This window comes from Dama dama, chromosome 20 (genome assembly GCF_033118175.1).
Source record: "Dama dama isolate Ldn47 chromosome 20, ASM3311817v1, whole genome shotgun sequence".
Lineage (NCBI taxonomy): Eukaryota > Metazoa > Chordata > Mammalia > Artiodactyla > Cervidae > Dama > Dama dama.
The window spans coordinates 73030797-73049951 of record NC_083700.1 but is presented as its reverse complement, the minus strand read 5'-3'; the positions used below and the strand labels follow the sequence as shown (position 1 = coordinate 73049951).

At 38.2% G+C, this 19155-nt stretch overlaps 1 protein-coding gene across 1 annotated transcript in view; it reads left to right on the top strand.

Annotated features, from left to right (window-relative positions):
• Positions 1–19155, top strand: part of LRRC7 (leucine rich repeat containing 7) — a 577944-nt gene that overhangs the window by 410826 nt on the left and 147963 nt on the right. The window contains exon 9 of the mRNA XM_061121637.1: positions 18283–18357. Coding sequence (XP_060977620.1) covers positions 18283–18357 — 75 coding nt within the window. The remainder of the gene's footprint in view (positions 1–18282; positions 18358–19155) is intronic.

The following is a 19155-nucleotide window of genomic DNA, read 5'->3' as shown; positions in this document are numbered from 1 at the left end:
AGAAAGTGAAGAAGAACTAAAGAGCCTCTTGACGAAAGTGAAAGAGGAGAATGAAAAGGTTGGCTTAAAGCTCAACATTCAGAAAACTAATATCATGGCATCTGGTCCCATCACTTCATGGCAAATAGATGGGAAAACAGTGGAAACAGTAACAGAGTCTATTTTGGGGGGCCCCAAAAACACTGCAGATGTGACTGCAGCCATGAAATTAAGAGACACTTGCTCCTTGAAAGAAAAGTTATAACCAACCTAGACAGCATATTAAAAAGCAGAGACATTACTTTGCCAAGAAAGGTCCATCTAGTCAAAGATATGGTTTTTCCAGTAATCATGTATGGATGTGTGAGTTGGACTATGAAGAAAGTTGAGTGCCGAAGAGTTGATCCTTTTGAACTGTGGTGTTGGAGAAGACTCTTGAGAGTCCCTTAGACAGCAAGGAGATCCAACCCGTCCATCCTAAAGGAAGTCAGTCCTGAATATTCATTGGAAGGACTGATGCTGAAACTCCAATACTTTGACCACTTATTGAGAAGAACTGACTCACTAGAAAAGACCCTGATACTGGGAAAGATTGAAGGCGGAAGGAGAAGGGAACGACACAGTATGAGATGGTTGGATGGCATCACCGACTCAATGGACATGAGTTTGAGTAAACTCCAGGAGTTGGTGATGGACAGGGGAGGCCTGGCATGCTGCATTCCATGGGGTCACAAAGAGTCAGACACGATTGAGCAACTGAAATGAACTCAGTCGTTGTAAAGCACCTCGAAAACACAGAGCAAGGCTCCTCACTTGCTTCACGCAGGGCGTGTCATTCATTCACACAAGCACATTGTAGAGTTAATAAAGTAAAGCCGAAAATGTGTGTACTGAGAAAGCAGAGAGGCTAGAGCTCTGAGTGGTATTACCTTGTCCTAAAGATCCCGGACGAGCCCCCAAAATGATAGCTTACGGTGAAAGGTGTCGGATTAACTTCAGGAACAGGGACCAGGCTTGATCACTCTAGAGCTTTTGTGTAGCAGAGTTTTATTAAAGTATGAAAGGGACAGAGAAAGCTTCCGACACAGACATCAGGAGGGGGTTGGAGAGTGCCCCCCTCACTAGTTTTTAGCAAGGGAGTTATATACTTTTTTAAATTAGTCATTACAATAAATCAAAAGAATACCTTAAGATTGTAAAGATCTTACTAGACCCACTCCCATAATTTACATTTTAAGATAACAGGATTAGCCAGAAGGTTTTCAGGAAGGAGAACCTGTCCTCAAGCAGGAGACATTGTTGTTATATAATCCCTAGTACAGAGTTTAAGCTGAGCTATGTAATCATCAGTTCTGGGCTTAAAGAAAAAAAAACCATTTTATGTGACTAAGACTAAGGAATGTAGAGAAGAAAAGAAAAAGTTTTTCCTTTCCGCCTCCTTGAGAACCCCAGACCCCTCTCTCCTTGGGGACTCTCGGATTTCTTATCAACTTGCCTAGGAATTTACTCTCTCACTTCTACTGATAGGTAACAGTTTTTTTCTTTTTTAATTTAACAAATATTTATTAAGCAGAAACCTAAGTGGTAAGGATATAATGGTGATAACTCACTTTTAACATTTCATAGTTGCTACAACTTGAAATCAGGATAACCTTGTAACCCATCTGTGAATGGGTATTTTCTTGACTCTTCTTGCCTACCTCTAATGAGCTACTCTGGCTATGAAACACTTAACAAAAGGATCTTCACATGGAAGAATTTAGTTTTTAATATAGGTTCTCACTTCAAGAGATGTAAAAATAATGATCTGACTTATCACTTACTGGCTTTTGGGCAGAAAAGATATGCATACATACTTGACAATCCAGTTTCTTATTTGATGCATTTCTTACTGTTTAGCAAACTGGTGACATAATTTATCTGTTATTTTCTGTTCAAGTAATTGGACTTTATAAAAGTTAATAGAAAACTAATTATATACAAGGTCATTGCTGATATTTATGCAACAAGCACACTGCTATTATAAGTGTTTGGAGCAAGGATAATAAGTGTTAGGAATTCAGAGATGTAAGCCCTGCATCAGAAGCTCACAATAACAAGTATGGAACTAACAGTGTAAACAGATTTCAGGTTATTGGTTTGCCAAATAAACTAACTTTCATGGTATTAAATAAGTAAAATCCAATAATGTTATCATCAAATAGTAATATATAAAGAATTTTCCCAGTATCTATATAAAATAAGACTAATGTTACACATCAATTCTTATGTACATCTTAGCAGTTTCATTAAAAACATTTCTTTCTCACTGCTTGTGAATTAATTCACATTGGGGAGTTCACTAACAGTGATAAATAAAAAATAGTGATTCAGATTTGTTTTTCATTCAGTGAAACAACTATATTGGAAGAAAATATTTATGTGATACAGAAGAAAGAAAACAATTTTAGATATTTTCATAGATTATCTCATAGGAGTATATGAGTTATTAAATATGATGTCTAAAGTATATGTTCATATTTTCAGCATTTCAAACATTAATAAGAGATAGAGGACATAGGTATAACATAGAAATTATATAGTTTACCGTAATTACAATTTCTATTAATGAACACTCAAATATCATCCAACTATTCTGGAATTTTAAACTGCATTGGCAATTGCAAATTTTTTATGTATCTTGAAAATACTTTACAACTATAAAATTTTCTTTAATCAATTGTCCCTTTAATACAAGTTTTTCATTTCTACATTTAATGTTGTTTTTCTTCCCTGATTTTCTACTTATCCTTTATTTTCTGACTTTAGTAGCTAAATACAAAGTCAGAATAATGTAGCTGTAATTTAGGGACCCCAGTCCCAAAATGCAGCTCATGATGATTGGCACAAGAGCAATTTTCAGCAACACACCACAGTGGCTTCAAGGGTAAATGGGAGATAAGAAAGCAAAGGTAAAAAGAATAGCCAAACTTTTTCTAAAGTGTCTCTCTGAAGAAAAGCAAACAAATAGAAAATAGATGGAAGAGACCACAGAGGCAATGAAAATAGTATTTTTTTTTTTTTTTAAATGATGAGACAAACTAAAGCATGTTTGAATGCTGCTGGAAGTCACCTAGTAGAGACAGAAAAATTCATGTTGTGTAGGAGGGAAAAAAGATTACTCTAGGCCTAGATCCCTGGAAGACAAAAAAAAAAAAAAGTGGAAGAGATATATAATCCAGAGCACACATGGACAAAAGGAGTCACAAATTTGGAAGAGCCAGAGGTGCTTAGTGAAAGAAAACTCCAGAGATGACTACAAAACACAGAAACATATTGCACTAAATCCAAAGTAAAGGTATCTCCAACTTAACTTCAACTAAATCCAAGCCCAGTTGTGCCATGTTACACCCTAGGAAGTATGATGGAGGGAAAATCTATGTAGCAAATGACAGTAATCTTGGCTAATTGTTTTTTAAATATATTCCTTTGCAAATTTTTCTAACTATGTGAGGGGAAGGGGGGAGGCCTGAAACAAAAGCTTCATTTTTGGAATAAATTCACGTCAGATCACGTGTTTGCTTGTTCATTTGTTTCAGAGAACAACAGGGTGTTATGAGCTGGGGTATGAGAAGGATATAAGATTGAAGAACTATGAAATAGTTTCAGAGAGATGAAAAGTAACTTCTCAGTGAAAAGAAATAGGGTCGCCTGTCAGTATGTGATCCACATTTCAGGTACTTGTCATGGAGTTAAAGTAAAACCAATCAAATAAAGTATGATTTTCAACTAATCTTGGTACAGTAGCAGAAAAAGCAGAAAGTTGGATGCAATGAACAGTAAGTTCATTTAGCTAAATGTGACAAAAGGAAAGAGGACATATTTGCCAAGTGATGTTTGTGAGAAGAAACTGTTTATAATGATGGAACATTTATCATGAATCTCAGCATGATAAGGAAACATAGACAAATAATGGTTAAATTTAGAATATCTGTGATCTATCAATTCCTGCTGTTAGGGAGTTCTAGGGTGTTGGAATAAGTGAACTAGAAGCATAGAAAGTTGTTGTTGTTCAGTAACTAAGTCATGTCCGACTCTGTGCAACCCCATGGACTACAGCATGCCAGGCTTCCCTGTCCTCCACCATCTCCCAGAGGTTGTTAAAATGCATGTCCGTTGAGTCAGTGATGCCATCCAGCCACCTCAGCCTCTGATGTCCTCTTCTCCTCCTGCCTTCAATCTTTCCCAGCATCAGGGTCTTTTCCAATGAGTTAGCTCTTCGCATCAGGTGAACTAAGTATTGGAGTTTCTGTTGCAGCATCAGTCCTTTCAATGAATATTCAGGGTTGGTTTCCTTTAGGATTGACTGGTTTGATCTCCCTGCTGACCAAGGGACTCTTAGGAGTCTTCTCCAACACCACAGCTCAAAAGCATCAATTCTTTGGAGCTCAGCTTTCTTTATGGTCCAACTGTCACATCCATACATGACTACTGGAAAAACCATAGCTTTGATTTTATGGACCTGTGTTGACAAAGTGATGTCTCTGCCTTTTAATATGCAGTCTAGGTTTCTCATAGCTTTTCTACCAAGGAGCAAGCATCTTTTAGTTTCATGGCTGCAGTCACCATCCACAATGATTTTGGAGCCCAAGAAAATAAAATCTGCCACTGTTTCCATTTTTCCCCATCTATTTTCCATGAAGTAATGGGACAAGATGCCATGATCTTAGTTTTTTTAATGTTGAGTTTTAAGCAAGCTTTTCCACTCTCCTCTTTCAACCTTCATCAACAGGCTCTTTAGTTCCTCTTTGCTCTCTGCCAAAGGGTGGTATCATCTGCATATCTAAGATTCTTGATATTTCTCCTGTGTTGATATTTCTCCCAGCAATCTTGATTCCTACTTGTGATTCATCCAGCCTGGCATTTTGCATGATGTACTCTGTATGTAAGTTAAATAAGCAGGGTGAAATATACAGCCTTGATATACTCCTTTCTGAAGTACTACCTTGCACAGATTACCATGAAAGGAATTGGAGATGCAGAGGTGAACAAAATTCAATTCCGTGCTTCAAAGAGCTCACACTGTAATTTACAAAGTGCTCCGGTAGGCTTACCAACATTGAAGGAAGGACTTAACCCAGTCAGGATCAGGTGAACAGGCTTGAAGAACAACATTTGCAAAGACCAGTTGCAAACTAAAGCTTGATGCCTTTGAGAACAGCAGAGTTGAGTTTTCCTTGAGGCTGACATTAACTGAGGATACTGTGAAAGATAAGCCTGAGAAGTAAGCAAGGGTCAGATGAGTCATTTTGTCTGATACAGTCAAGGTATGTGGGCCTTGCAAAAGGGGACATAAGGAAATGGGCTACTGGCTACACTGTAGATAGAGGATGGAGGAAGTCTTTTGGAGAAAGAGAGCAAGAAAATCAATTTGAGTTATGAGACAAGAATGCATGTGTTATTCAGTTTTCACCCTTAAATTTAGACTTAGACAAGGTCATTAAGGTTTTCAATCTAGGTAATGGGTAGTGCATTAAATTGGAAGTCATGAAACCAGAATTGTTTGCCATGCCCAGTTGTTAACATGTTGTAGGACCCAGCCTAGTAAACATGAAGCATCAGAATGTTATCTTCATGAGGACGTGGTTGTTTTGTTTACTACTCTTTCTCCAGTGCATAGCAGACTCTTAATAACATTTTCTGAGTAAAATTATGAAGGTAAACTATTACATTAACTTATTAAACTAAATTATCAAATAAGTCTGTCTTAAGCATCTAATCTCCTTTGGCACCTTCATTCTAAAGCCAAGTAGTTGAAAACCATACCTTTTCTGTGGAATACTCATCTCCTTTTGAATCTTATTTATCATATCTTACAAAACTTCAAGATTATGCTCTTGCCTTCCCTGTATATTAGTCATTTAATTCTGGACACAGTAATTTGCTTTTTTATACCCAAATTTCCTTGTCTGTAAATAGTAATAAGAGCTAACACTAAGTGAGCATTGAGCCCTAACACTTAGAACCAGGCACGGTTCTATGTATTTGAAATGTTTTATCACAACTATTCCTCATTATCACCCTATGTGGGGAGTACTACTTTTTGCTACATATTGCAGGAGAGGAACATGAGCAAATATTTGAAAGCAAGTAAATAGCATATTTAAAAACAGAGACATTACTTTGCCAACAAAGGTCTGTCTAGTCAAGGCTATGGTTTTTCCAGTAGTCATGTATGGGTGTGAGAGTTGGACGGTGAAGAAAGCTGAGCACCAAAGAACTGATGCTTTTGAACTGTGGTGTTGGAGAAGACTCTTGAGAGTCCCTTGGAATGCAAGGAGATCCAGCCAGTCCATCCTAAAGGAGATCAGTCCTGGGTGTTCATGGGAAGGACTGATGCTGAAGCTGAAACTCCAATACTTTAGCCACCTCATGCGGAGAGCTAACTCACTGGAAAAGACCCTAATGCTGGGGAGGATTGGGGGCAGGAGGTGAAGGGGATGACAGAGGATGAGATGGCTGGATGGCATCACTGACTCGATGGACATGGGTTTGGGTAGACTCCGGGAGTTGGTGATGGACAGGGAGGCCTGGTGTGCTGTGATTCATGGGGTCGCAAAGAGTCGGACATGACTGAGTGACTGTACTGAACTGAACTGAACTGACTGAAGTGATAAAGCCTGAATCTGGACTCTGTCTAGCTCCTGAAACCATGTTCTTAATCATTCTGGTTATTGCTTGTCCAATGATAGTACCACCTGTCCAATAATAACTGTGAAGATTCAAGGAGAATAATCTATGTAAAAGCATTTTTAAAAGTGCCTTACTGTCCCAAGCGATCAATAGAAATGAGCTTTGTCGTTGTTATTGTTTTGTTCTTTTTTATTTATATCTTCTCAGGGAGCTAAGTGCTCCTTTGAGAGAAGAGTCACTATCCCCTAAAGGAAATTAGATTATTTCATTTTAGACAGATCAAATTGGAAAAAATCACTCCTGTGTAATGCTCACTTACATCCACTTTCCTGCAACTTTCCTCATGGATTCTCGTTCTGATCTGGGGATAAAGAGAGGATAAACCCAGCCCCTCTTCCTTATAATAATCCTCAAAGATGGGAATCTTTAACACCTATATCTTCAGTCCAACAGTTTGAGGCATTTTAACCATTTCTCCTATGGAATGGTTTCCAAATATTCTGAATAAATTCTGCTTTGTTGAAGACCCTTAATGTTTAGTAACTTAAAAGGCGAACAACCAACATATGTTGCATTTGGAACAGGACATTGACAAAGAAGATAGAGAAACAATCCTGTAACAGTCTGTATTGTAAGCCCAGAGACCTTTATAAAATGCCTCCTTTTCATGGGTAGGTAACATTTCTTGATTGAGTGACTATATTTATAAACAAATGAATTAATGAGTCTTCTAATATTTCAGATTATTTTGGAAACTAATTCAGTCATTTAATGGATTGTCTCCCTCTCAACATCATGTCATCTGTGGATTACTTCCTGTGTGCCATTAATATATTGATTTGAATATTTAAATGAAACATATTACACTCATATATTTGGTATAATATTCCTAATAGTTTATGGCTGAAAATGTTTTAATTAATTATAAATTAATCTTATTTTCTCAGCCATGCATTTTTATTATTGTTGTTAGAAATGCCTATTTTTTATCCATTCAATAATTTCTAAAATACAAAAATATTTTCTACATGTTACCTAACTGTAGTAGTTAAATTGAATCCAAAACATTAAAATTTATTAATGTATTAGTAGGAGTGGCATCTGAAATAAAATTGAGAAACATGAAACTAACATAAACTGGAAATATGCTCAACCATATGGAGCTAACCTTTTTATCTCCAAAGAAATTAACTGAAGAAGTTAAACAATCTAAAGGCATGTTCGACAGAACTATTGAGAGAATGAACAAGCAGGTTTGTCATCAAGAGCTGAACAATTTTAGTTATTCAGTTTTGTGTGTCAGAAAGAGTTTCAACAGTACATCACTGAATTCATAAATAAAAGATTTCCCAGTTGTGAGAACTATAGAGCTGATAATAAGCTAAAGTAAAAGTGTTAGTCGCTCAGATATGTCTGATTCTTTGCAACCCCATGGACTGTAGCCCTCCAGGCTCCTCTGTCCATGGAATTCTCCAGGCAAGAATATTGGAGTGGGTTGCCATTCCATTCTCAAGGGGATCTCCCTGACCCAGGGATTGAACCAGGATCTCCTACATTGAAGGCAGATTCATCAAGTGTGTTGTGAAATTTTAAAATGAAGGAAAATGAGGGAAAGTTTCTTAAAATGCAGTCATGTTTCCTTGGAGGCTCATGCATGCTCAGCTGTGTCCAACTTTTTGCAACCCCATGGACTGCCCATGGAGCAGGTTGCCATACTGAAGTGGGTTGCCATTTTCCAACCCAGGGATCCTGCATTGGCAGGTGGATTCTTTATTACTTGAACCACCTGGGAAGCCCTGCTTCCTTGGCAAATTGCAAGCTCTGACATTATCAAGCAAAAATGATAAAGTAAAAAATAAATAAATAATACTTTGAAATATTGATCTCAAAATTTAGAAAGAATGTAATAACAAATAACTCAATGAAATGTCATAATTGGGTCACTTTGGTTAGAGAAAATAATTTTTTTAATTTGCATTGGATATTTTACATTTATTGATTTGAGAAACCACTTTCTTGTGTATTATCAGCATTTTGAACCAGGTTCCATGTTGCCTTTCAGTTATGCATTATTTCTTAGAATAACAATTTTTTGTTACTACAGTATCTGCTAGATAGTCTCAATAATTTTAAGACATTTCAAATGCAAAGTTCTTTTTTAAATTTTAAAGTTCCCTAGTTTAATTTTGACAAAATTAGATAAATGTCAGATGTTACATTTTTCAATGAACATTTCTCTTAGCCTTATTGAAAGAAAACATTTAATAGAGGTATAAATAAACATAATCAAACTCTATTATCCAAATTAGTGGAATAAAAGTAACACATGTAGTCAAATAAAGAGAACAGAGTAAACTGCATGTACATGACAGGAGTTTTTGGAATTTGTTATAGTAATGGAAACCGTATGTTCTATTTATGTTAAAACTGATGTAACCATTTTCTTAGATCACTTCAACTAATAAAAATAAGATCACTTAATACTATAGTGGTGTAGGTAAGTATAAATGTAAGACAAGACACTGAAATGTTCTCTAATTTTTTTATTAAATTAATGCTTATATCACAAATAGACATGACTTAGCAACTGAACAACAACAATATACTATAGGATTTGGAAAACACAGAAAAAATACCTATGAGGAAAAAAAACTATTATTTTATCATATTTTTTCTAGTGTTTTAAAAAATGAAACAAAATTTAAAAATATAAAAATTTCAAAGTAACATATCAAATAACTGCCAACTAAAAGGAACAATTGTTAACTATTTTTTTATATCTGAGTTAGATTTGGGGGAAAGGAAATAAAACAATGTAGACCAAGAAGCTGAAGTTAAGATTGATGGGAGAAATATAAAAAACCTCAAGTATGCCGATGACACCCCTCTTATGGCAGAAAGTAAAGAGGAACTAAAGAGCCTCCTGATGAGGGTGAAGGAGGAGAATGAAAAAGCTGACTTAAAACTCAACATTCAGAAAACTAAGATCATGGCATCTGGTCCCATCACTTCATAGAAAATAAATGGGGAAACAGTGGCAGACTTTATTTTGGGGGGCTCCAAAATCACAGCAGGTGGTGATTGCAGCCATGAAATTAAAAGACGCTTACTCCTTGAAAGGAAAGTTATGACCAACCTAGACAGCATATTAAAAAATAGAGACGTTACTTTGCCAACAAAGGTTCATCTAGTCAAGACTATGGTTTTTCCAGTAGTCATGTATGGATGTGAGAGTTGGACTATAAAGAAAGCTGAGCACCAAAGAATTGATGCTTTTGAACTGTGGTGTTGGAGAAGACTCTTGAGAGTCCCTTGGACTGCAAGGAGATCCAACCAGTCCATCCTAAAGGAAATCAGTCCTGAATATTCATTGAAAGGACTGATGCTGAAACTCTAATACTTTGGCCACCTGATGCAAAGAACTGACTCATTGGAAAAGACCCTGATGCTGGGAAAGATTGAAGGCAGGAGGAGAAGGGAATGACGGAGGATGAGATGGTTAGATGGCATCACCGACTCAATGTACATGAGTGTGAGTAAACTCTGGGAGTTGGTGATAGACAGGGAGTCCTGGCATGCTGCAGTCCATGGGGTTGCAAAGGGTTGGACACAACTGAGCAACTGAACTGAATTGAACTGGTCCTATTACTTCATGGAAAATCGGGGAAAAAGTGGAAACAGTGAAGGATTTCATTTTCTTGGGCTCCAAAATCACTGTGGATGGTGACTGCAGCCACAAAATGCTTGCTCCTTGCAAAAAGGAAAAAATGCTTGCTCCTTGAAAGAAAAGCTGTGATCAATCTAAACAGTGAGTTAAAAAGAGACATCACTTTGCTGACAAAGGTCCATATAGTCTAAGCTATGGTTTTTTCAGTAGTCGTGCATGGATGTAGCAGTTGGACCATAAAGACTGCTGAGAGTCAAAGAATTGATGCTTTTGAATTGTGGTGCGAGAGAAGACTCTTGAGAGTCCTTCAGACAGCAAGGAGATCAAACCAGTCAATCCTAAAGGAAATCAATCCTGAATATTCATTGGAAGGACTGATGTTGAAGCTAAATCTCTAATACTTTGACCACCTGATGGTTCTTTTGCCAAAAACCAATTCATTGGAAAAGACCTTGATGCTGGGAAAGATTGAGGGCAGGAGGAGAAGGGGAAGCAGTGGTGAGATGGTTGGATGGCATCACTGACTCAATGGACATCAGTTCAGTTCAGTTCAATTCAGTCGCTCAGTTGTGTCTGACTTTTTGCGACTCTATGGACTGCAGCTCGCCAGGCCTCCCTGTCTATCACCGACTCCCGGACATGAGTTTGAGTAAACTTTGGAAGATAGTGAAGGACAGAAAAACCTGACGAACTGCAGTCAATGGGGTCACAGAGTCAGACATGACTGAGTGACTGAAGAACAAGAGACCCCAAGTAAAAGTCGCCCTCCTAGTCCTACTCCAATTCCAGGACAATTACTATTTTTAATTTTGTGTGCATCTATTCTATATATTACTATTTTTATTGTATGTATATGTATTTATAAATATGTAACACTTCAAAATCTATGCCGATTTGTGTTATACAAATTTTCCATACTTGCTTTTTCATTCAATATTATTTGCAAGGTATATCTTACATAAAAATATAGATAATTCATTCTCATTGTGTACACTGTACCAACTTGTGATTTTATCATAATTTGGTTATCTCTTTCTTATGCTGTTGTTTATTTAAAGTGTGACTAAGGTTTTAATAATATTAATTATCCTATAATAAAATTTTTCTGCAATAAGGTTTTTCTATGTTTCAGATAATTTCAGTACGATAACTGCCCCAAAACCAATGCGAACATTTTCATAACATGAGATACATATTTTAAAATGTTTTCCTAAAATACTACATTAATTTGTAATCATTAAAGGAGTTTATGTGAGTGTCCAGTTCATAACACCTTCATGATCATGAGGTATGCCAAGCCATTCTTCAGTTAATTCACTCATTTTTAATGGAAACAATTGACTTTGAGAATGAAATCAAGTGGTATGAATAAAAGGCAATTTATGTGTCAGGCTGGGTGTAAGCCATTTAGTTTAGTTCCAAGATCCACTTCAAAATTATCTATTGATCATGAGATGTCATTGCATCTTTATGTTGTTTCAGCAAGGTTATGTATTGATCTGCTAAATATATTTGGTCTCTTCTTTTATTAGGAAGTTGTTGAGATTTCCTCTGTGACACATTTTATTATAGCATCCAGTAATGAAAACATTATCTGTTTTTAAGAAATCCAGCATATGCTTTACTTTCTTTATTGGGCATATGTGGTCACCAGCATTCTTCATTATTTCAGAATTTCAGTTTTAAGCTGTAACATGATGTCATCATTGGAGCCAGGAGACCTGAGTAATGATTCCAGCTGCAGTTACACAACCCTTACCCACCTATTCTTATTTTCCCCCAGAAAATGATTTTCGGAGTCTTCATCTGTAAAGTGGGACTACTGTTACCTTATTATGTTATTAAGTTAATTAAATGAGAACTTTTGAAATAAAGTAGAAATATAGGTTAGCATCAGTAATCCCTCTCCAAGTTGTCTTAGATGCCTAGAGTCCCCAGAAGGACCCAGCATGAGAGATTTTAGAGGTATTATTGGTCAATTTTATCTGCTACTTTACCTGATGATAGCTCAGATGGTAAAGAATCCACCTGCAATGCAGGAGATCCGGGTTCCATCCCCAGGTTGGGAAGAACCTATAGGAGAAGGGAATGACTACCCACTCCAGTATTCTTGCCTGGGAAATACCATGGGCAGAGGAACCTGACAGGCTACAGTCCATGGGTTGCAAAGAGTCTGACATGACTGAGCAGCTAACACTTTCACTTCCGCCTTATCTGACACAGCCAAGGGAACAAGCTATGTAGTCCACCAAAGGTCACCCAGATCCTTAGAGATCATGCAAGGTCTTATGTTTCCACAGCATTCTCCCTTGCCCACATACACCAAGGTGTCATTATACCCAGGGTTACAGCTTGAATTTTGTCATTGCCTGAAACAACTTCAGAAATCTTGATCTCCTAGCCTCTGCTCTCTCATCCTAACTTTTCATCCTTTTACGTCTCTCAACCCCTCACTCCTACTACACTTCTCTCTGCCCTCGTGGAAACCTGAAATCTCTTATTCTGTTTTTTCCTAGATTGTCAGTCTATCACCTGGCTCCCCCAAAAGTTAAAATAACAGTTAATCCTTGATAGAGCTCTTTCGATTCCCCTCAGTTTCTTCTTTGATTCCCCTCAGACGATTCCAGTACGAACCATCCTCATCTAGTATCTTCCTGTCAGCTTCCTCTTTTTCCCTCAGCTTCCTCAATTTCTTCCTAGCTCCTCAATTTCTCTCTTCTCATCTCACCCAGACTTTACAAAGAATATTCTATCTGTATTGTCCCCATTTATTTGCCTATTATTTATCTTCAACCCACTGTAATATAGTTATCTCATGAAATTACTATCACTAAGTTTACCAGTATGTTACTATTTCCAAAACTGGGTGCCCATCTTCATCTTTTATTTTACCGGACGCCTCTCCAGGGTATGATGCTCTTCTTCACTTCCTCATTTTAATACAACTCTGTTCTTTGGACTTTAATAAGCCCTTACTCTCCTGGACTCCATTTCTTCTTGCCTTCTGTAGTTTGCCCTTCTGTTACTGACCCTTTCCAGCTGGACCCCAGCAAGGGTCCTCCTGCCTGGTGTCCTTCCAGCCAAAAGAACAAGACTGAGTCCAGCTCAGGAGCAAAGGAAAGTTGTATTCTCTGATCAGGGAATGAAGAGGTGGAGCTCCCACTCTGAGCACATGCTCTGGGGAACACAGACGTGCTGCTTAGGCTTCACATCACAGCGCCTGGTGCAGCATCTCTGCACATGCCCCAAGACGAGGTGTTCAACATAACTGGTACAGACATTTCACACTAGGAAACTCTGCTCTCAAGTGCCTGGGGCAAGGCTTCTGTTGGGGGCACCCACCATGAGAAGTGTATCGAGATGAAGTTCAAAGGGGAAGAAAAGGTTCTATTTTATTACCCAGATCCTTCTTTTATTTCTTGAAAATTTTTAATGGGCTTTGCCAGCGACACTTCCTGTTTTCAACTCTCAACTGTTAGTATCCACAGTGTTCCTTCCTCGGTCACCTGTACCTCTGATTCTCTTTACATGCCCCATAGGGATCTCATCCACAAGAGTTCTATTTCCACAAAATACCTAACATCCTTAGCTCAGACCTATCCCGTAAGCTTCAGATTTTAATAGCCAACTGATTTCTGGACGTGTCCATCTGTGTTTCACAGGAACCTAAAGCTAATTGTGATCAAAACTGAATTAAGTGCTCTGTGACAACCTAGAGGGGTAAGAGATTGAAGGGAGGTTCCAGAGGGGAAAGTGGGAAGGAGACACAAGATGAAGGGGATATGTGTGTACCTGTGACTGAGTTGTGTTGACATATGGCAGAAACCAATACAATATTATAAAGCAATTACCTTCCAATTAAAAATAAATAAATTTTTAAAAAATCCAATCCCTTTCATAAATCTACTCCTACTCCATATTCTGCACCTCCATAGTTGTCAACCATATGCTGTGTAACTGGGGGACATGCATCTTCTAAAGGTCTCCTGAATCCAGCTTCTCTTTATTTCTCATTATTTCTTTATTACTAGTCCTAATAAACTTTTCTGGCTTCTTCTTTTCCTTTTTCAAAAAGGACGTTGGCACTGGTAGTAAAGAACCTGCCTGCCAATGTGGAAGATGTAAGAGACATGGGTTTGATCCCTGGGTCAGGAAGATCCCCTGGAGGAGGGTATGGCAACCCACTCCAGTATTCTTGCCTGGAGAATCCATGGACAGAGAAGGCTGTTGGGCTATTGTCCATAGGGTTGCACAGAGTCGGACACTACTGAAGTGACTTAGCATGCATGCAGAGTGATAAATATAAAATATCACTTCCTCTTAGAAAACCTTTAGTGATGCTCCTTGACCCATAAGATAAATTCCTATCTCGCTAACAAAAGGTGAGGCCTTGACAGAACCTACACTCTTTTGTTAGCCTCGTTTTCTGCTGCTTTCACTCGTTACTGCATCTTAAACTTGACAATCAAGTAAAGCAAACTGCCTGTGGTTCCCCTGCATACATCATGCTGTTTCTCACCACTCTGATTCTGGTTAAAATATGCTTCATCTCCTCTCCTTTCTTCTGACCAGTTCCTTCTCCTCTCAGCTTCAGGAATCCATGTCTGGTTTCCTTTGATACTAAAGCATTATAGACCCCTCCTTCTTTGTATTCCCATAATGTCATGGAATTGCTCTTTACATGTTTGCTCAAGAAATAGACCATGGGTTCGTTCCTTGAAGGCAGAGATCATAGCACACATTACGATTCTAGTGAAGTACCTGAACTTAGAAGCTGTTTAACAAATACTTATAAAATTAAGGGATAACTAAATTATGAAAGTACTATATCTTTATTCTTGTCCTTTTTTTTTTCACTGTGTGTCAGGGGCAGTTGTTTAGTCACTAAGTTGTGTCTGACTCTTTTTAGTAGTCACTCAATATTCCTTGAATTCTTCCCACATTCCCCAGCCTTCCCTAAACTTAGGTCCAGGCTGTATAAACAGTTCTAGACAATGAGCTATAAGAAGAAGTGATTAAGTGTCACTTCCAGCCTGAGATCTGTAAGGGCAGTGGCTAGTTTTCCATACTCTCACTCCCCTCTTTGAGTCTTCCGAAAGTCTTGCTTTGGTGGTAACACAAAACTGGTTGGTGGGGGGCAGAAACCCACAGTGAACATGAAGTAAGAGTAAGTAATCCTGTTTGTTAAGCCACTGAGATTTCAGGATTAATTTGTTACCACAGCACAGCTAGACTTCCTGAATAATGCTCATTGTTTCAAGTTTATACACTAGCCTCTGTCTCATTCCATAAACTTGCATTGAATTTAGGTATGCAACTTTTTCTCTTCCCCTAAAGTCCGCATGATGCCTGAGCTTAGAAAAGTTATGCCATATGACTGATACAGAGACAGAGTTTTCCGATAGAATGGTTCACTCCCTGTTCCCCATGAGCTAAGCAATAGTGGGAATATTTTCCTATACAAAAATCCACCCCCCACCTTCCTCCTGTAGTCCTAACTATTTTCCAAGTTGAAACTTTAGATTTTGATCCTTGTTACAAATGAAACTTCTCTCAGGAATAGCACCATGTTCCATTGCATTTGCAGGCTAAAGGCATCAGAAACTTTTCTCCAAAGTAGTCCAGAAGTCTCTGAAGTGTATTGTAATGACCCATAGTTATCAATAGTCCAGTAGTAACATTGATATCATTCCATTCTTTTCCACTGGATATCCTGTCAGATATACTAGCTTTCCTCATTAGGTCTCAAATTTTACTGAACTATGGTTGTATCTTATTTCAGTGATAATTTTTTTAGTTGGAGACAAAAAAAAAAAAAAAAAATCTGACTTAAGGTGATGGCTCAGAACAGTAAAGAATCTGCCTGCAATGCAAGAGACTGGGAATCAATCCCCAGGTCAGGAAAATCCCTTGGAGAAGGGAATGACAACCCGCTCCAGCATTCTTGTCTGGAGAACTCCATGGACCAAGGAGCTTGGTGGGCTGTAGTCCATGGAGTCACAAAGAGTCAGACACAACTGAGTGACTAACAACAGGCGTGGCTTAATTCTAAGCTTAAATGATGCCATCAGGATCCATCTTTTAGTTCAAACAGGCTCTCCTTCTTACCTCATGCCTGAAGCCCCCAGAACTGTACCCTTCCAGTTTCAGATCCAGCAGACAAGAGCAAGAGTCTTTTCCCCAAGTCCCAGTCAGAGACGTCTTCCCTGGTGGCTCAGCGGTAAAGACATCCGCCCGCCAATTCAGGAGACGTGGGTTCAATTCCTGGGTCAGGACGATCCCCAGGAAAAGGAAATGGCAACCCTCCAGTATTCTTACCTGGAGAATTCCATGGACAGAGCAGCCTGGCAGACTACAGTCCTTGGGATCGCAAAAGAGTCGGATACAGCTCAGTGACTAAAAAAGGACAAAACCCAGTCAGAGAATCATTGCTTCTTATCTGCTCTGAATGGATCCTTGAGCCAAACCCTGTGGGCAGGTGAATATAATGCAGTCATTAGTTTAGGCCATTGTCAATTCCCTGGAGTGGTTAAAAAAAAAAAAAAAGGAATCAACTTGAAGGGAAGCAGGTGGTCTTAGAGTGGGAGCAGGGGAGATAATTTCTGGAAAGAAATCAGGAAGAGGTCATTATAAATCAAGAAATGATGCTGGCAGCAATAGCAACCTACTCTCTGGATAGTCTGCTTCCTAGGATAGGCAATGGCACCCAACTCCAGTACCCTTGCCTGGAAAAATCCTATGGATGGCAGAACCTGGTAGGCTGTAGTCCATGGGGTCACTAAGAGTCGGACACAACTGAGAGACTTTACTTTCACTTTTCACTTTCATGCATTGGAGAAGGAAATGGCAACCCACTCCAGTGTTCTTGCCAGGAGAATCCCAGGAACGGGGTAGTCTGGCGGGCTGCCATCTATGGGGTCGCACAGAATCGGACATGACTGAAGTGACTTAGCAGCAGCAGCAGCAGCAGGAGATAGAATTTAGAGACAGCTTCTAATTTTGGAATTAAAGTATTTATTATGCACAGTATGTTACCCCTTGATCATATTCTGTCTCTTTTTTTCTCAGAAACTTCTCTACATTATTCTTTTCTCTCGTGTGATCCCTTGTGTTTTTGTTATTTATATACATTTATTTCCCCAATTAGCTCATCAGCTACTTCAAGGCAGGGACTAGCTTTGAATAATTGTGGATCCTGCATTGTATGTTTTGCACTGTAGGCCTCCCCATTATTCAACAAATAATTTTTTGTTGAGTAAATGAAAAGATAAGAAATGAGTGGGTCTTATACTATTATTGTGTGTGTCTGTGTGTGTTCATTCACTCACTTGTGTCAAACTCCTTGCAACTCCATGGACTGTAGCCCACCAGGCTCCTCTGTCCATGAAATTTCCAGGCAAGAATACTGGAGTGGGCTGCCACTTCCTTCTCCAGGGGCTTTTCCTGACTCAGGGTGTCTCCTGCATTGGCAGGCAGATTCTTTATTATTGTACCACTTGGGAAGCTCCTATACTATTATTACATCATGGAGCAGAGGATGTTTGTGTGTGTGGTGTTATGATAAAAACCTACTATTTACCAAGTACCATGGCAAACAGTGAGGATCTGAGGACACAGGGATTAGAAACTGAATATTACTCTGCCCTTCCAAAAATTATACTCTAGTGAAGAAGACAGAGATTGATAAATATTGCAGAGAATAGTTATTGCGTGTTAAAGGAGAATAATAGATTTTAACTTTTATTATTCTTGTTCTAGTGGTTTCCACATCAATTATAGGTTGGCTACCTCAGGGAATACCAGTTTTGCTAGAAGAGATCTGTTAAACTTGGAATTTCTTAAAGGATTAACACTGGATTCCCAAATAAAAGTTTCAGATCCAATAAATTACATCTTTTACTGTGATAAGAAAAGACTAATTTAGCTTTCTTCTCCTCTCTCTTTTCTCCCTACTTCTCCCCCAGCCTGAAGTTCTGGATCAAATACAAAATTTAAGGGAGTTGTGGATGGATAATAATGCATTGCAAGTGCTGCCTGGGGTATGTAAGTTTTTATTATGCCATGTCGTCTAGCATCTCCATTGTATATTCATTGTAACTGATAATGGTTAATCTTACATCTTAAACCTCAGTGTTTTCATTTCAAAGTTAAACATTTGATAATAGTACTCCATCAAGTGTTTTTCACTAGTTTGATTTTTAATATTGAGTGTTACGAGTGTTATGTGTGTTATAGGTGAGTAAAATGAGCATGTAACATATATGAAATATTTTTCTCATACTCTTAGAAGTACATTTCATCTCTTTCTATATTTACTGTTTTTCAAATCTGAACAAATTTATATTGTTATATGAAAAAAACGCTGTACATAATACCAAGCCTTAGGTTTACAAAATCAATTTTCTTCTTATAGGTAATTAGATAATGGTTTCTGCTCATATTGTTTGAGCTCTTCCACAAGATAAAAATTTCTCTCTCAGTTCAGGTGATTTCCAGTAGATCTATTTGATTTTTTGAAAAATACAAGGAACATAACTTGTTAAAAATAGGAAGTTAGAGTCAAATTATCTTTCTCTAACAGAAAATTCAGTAATCTCTCCTGAATCATAGGTGTACTAGTCAACTCAGTGAGTGTGACCATTCATTTTCCATCCAGTGAAAGAATGGCTTTCCATATAACACTGTTTCTTGCCACTCATGACATGTGCACTCAGGTATAAGCATGTACACACATACACAGGGCTTCCCAAGTGGCTCAATGGTAAAGACTCCACCTGCAATGCAGGAGACATGGGTTCAGTCTCTGAGTCGGGAAGATCCCCTGGAGGAGGAAATGA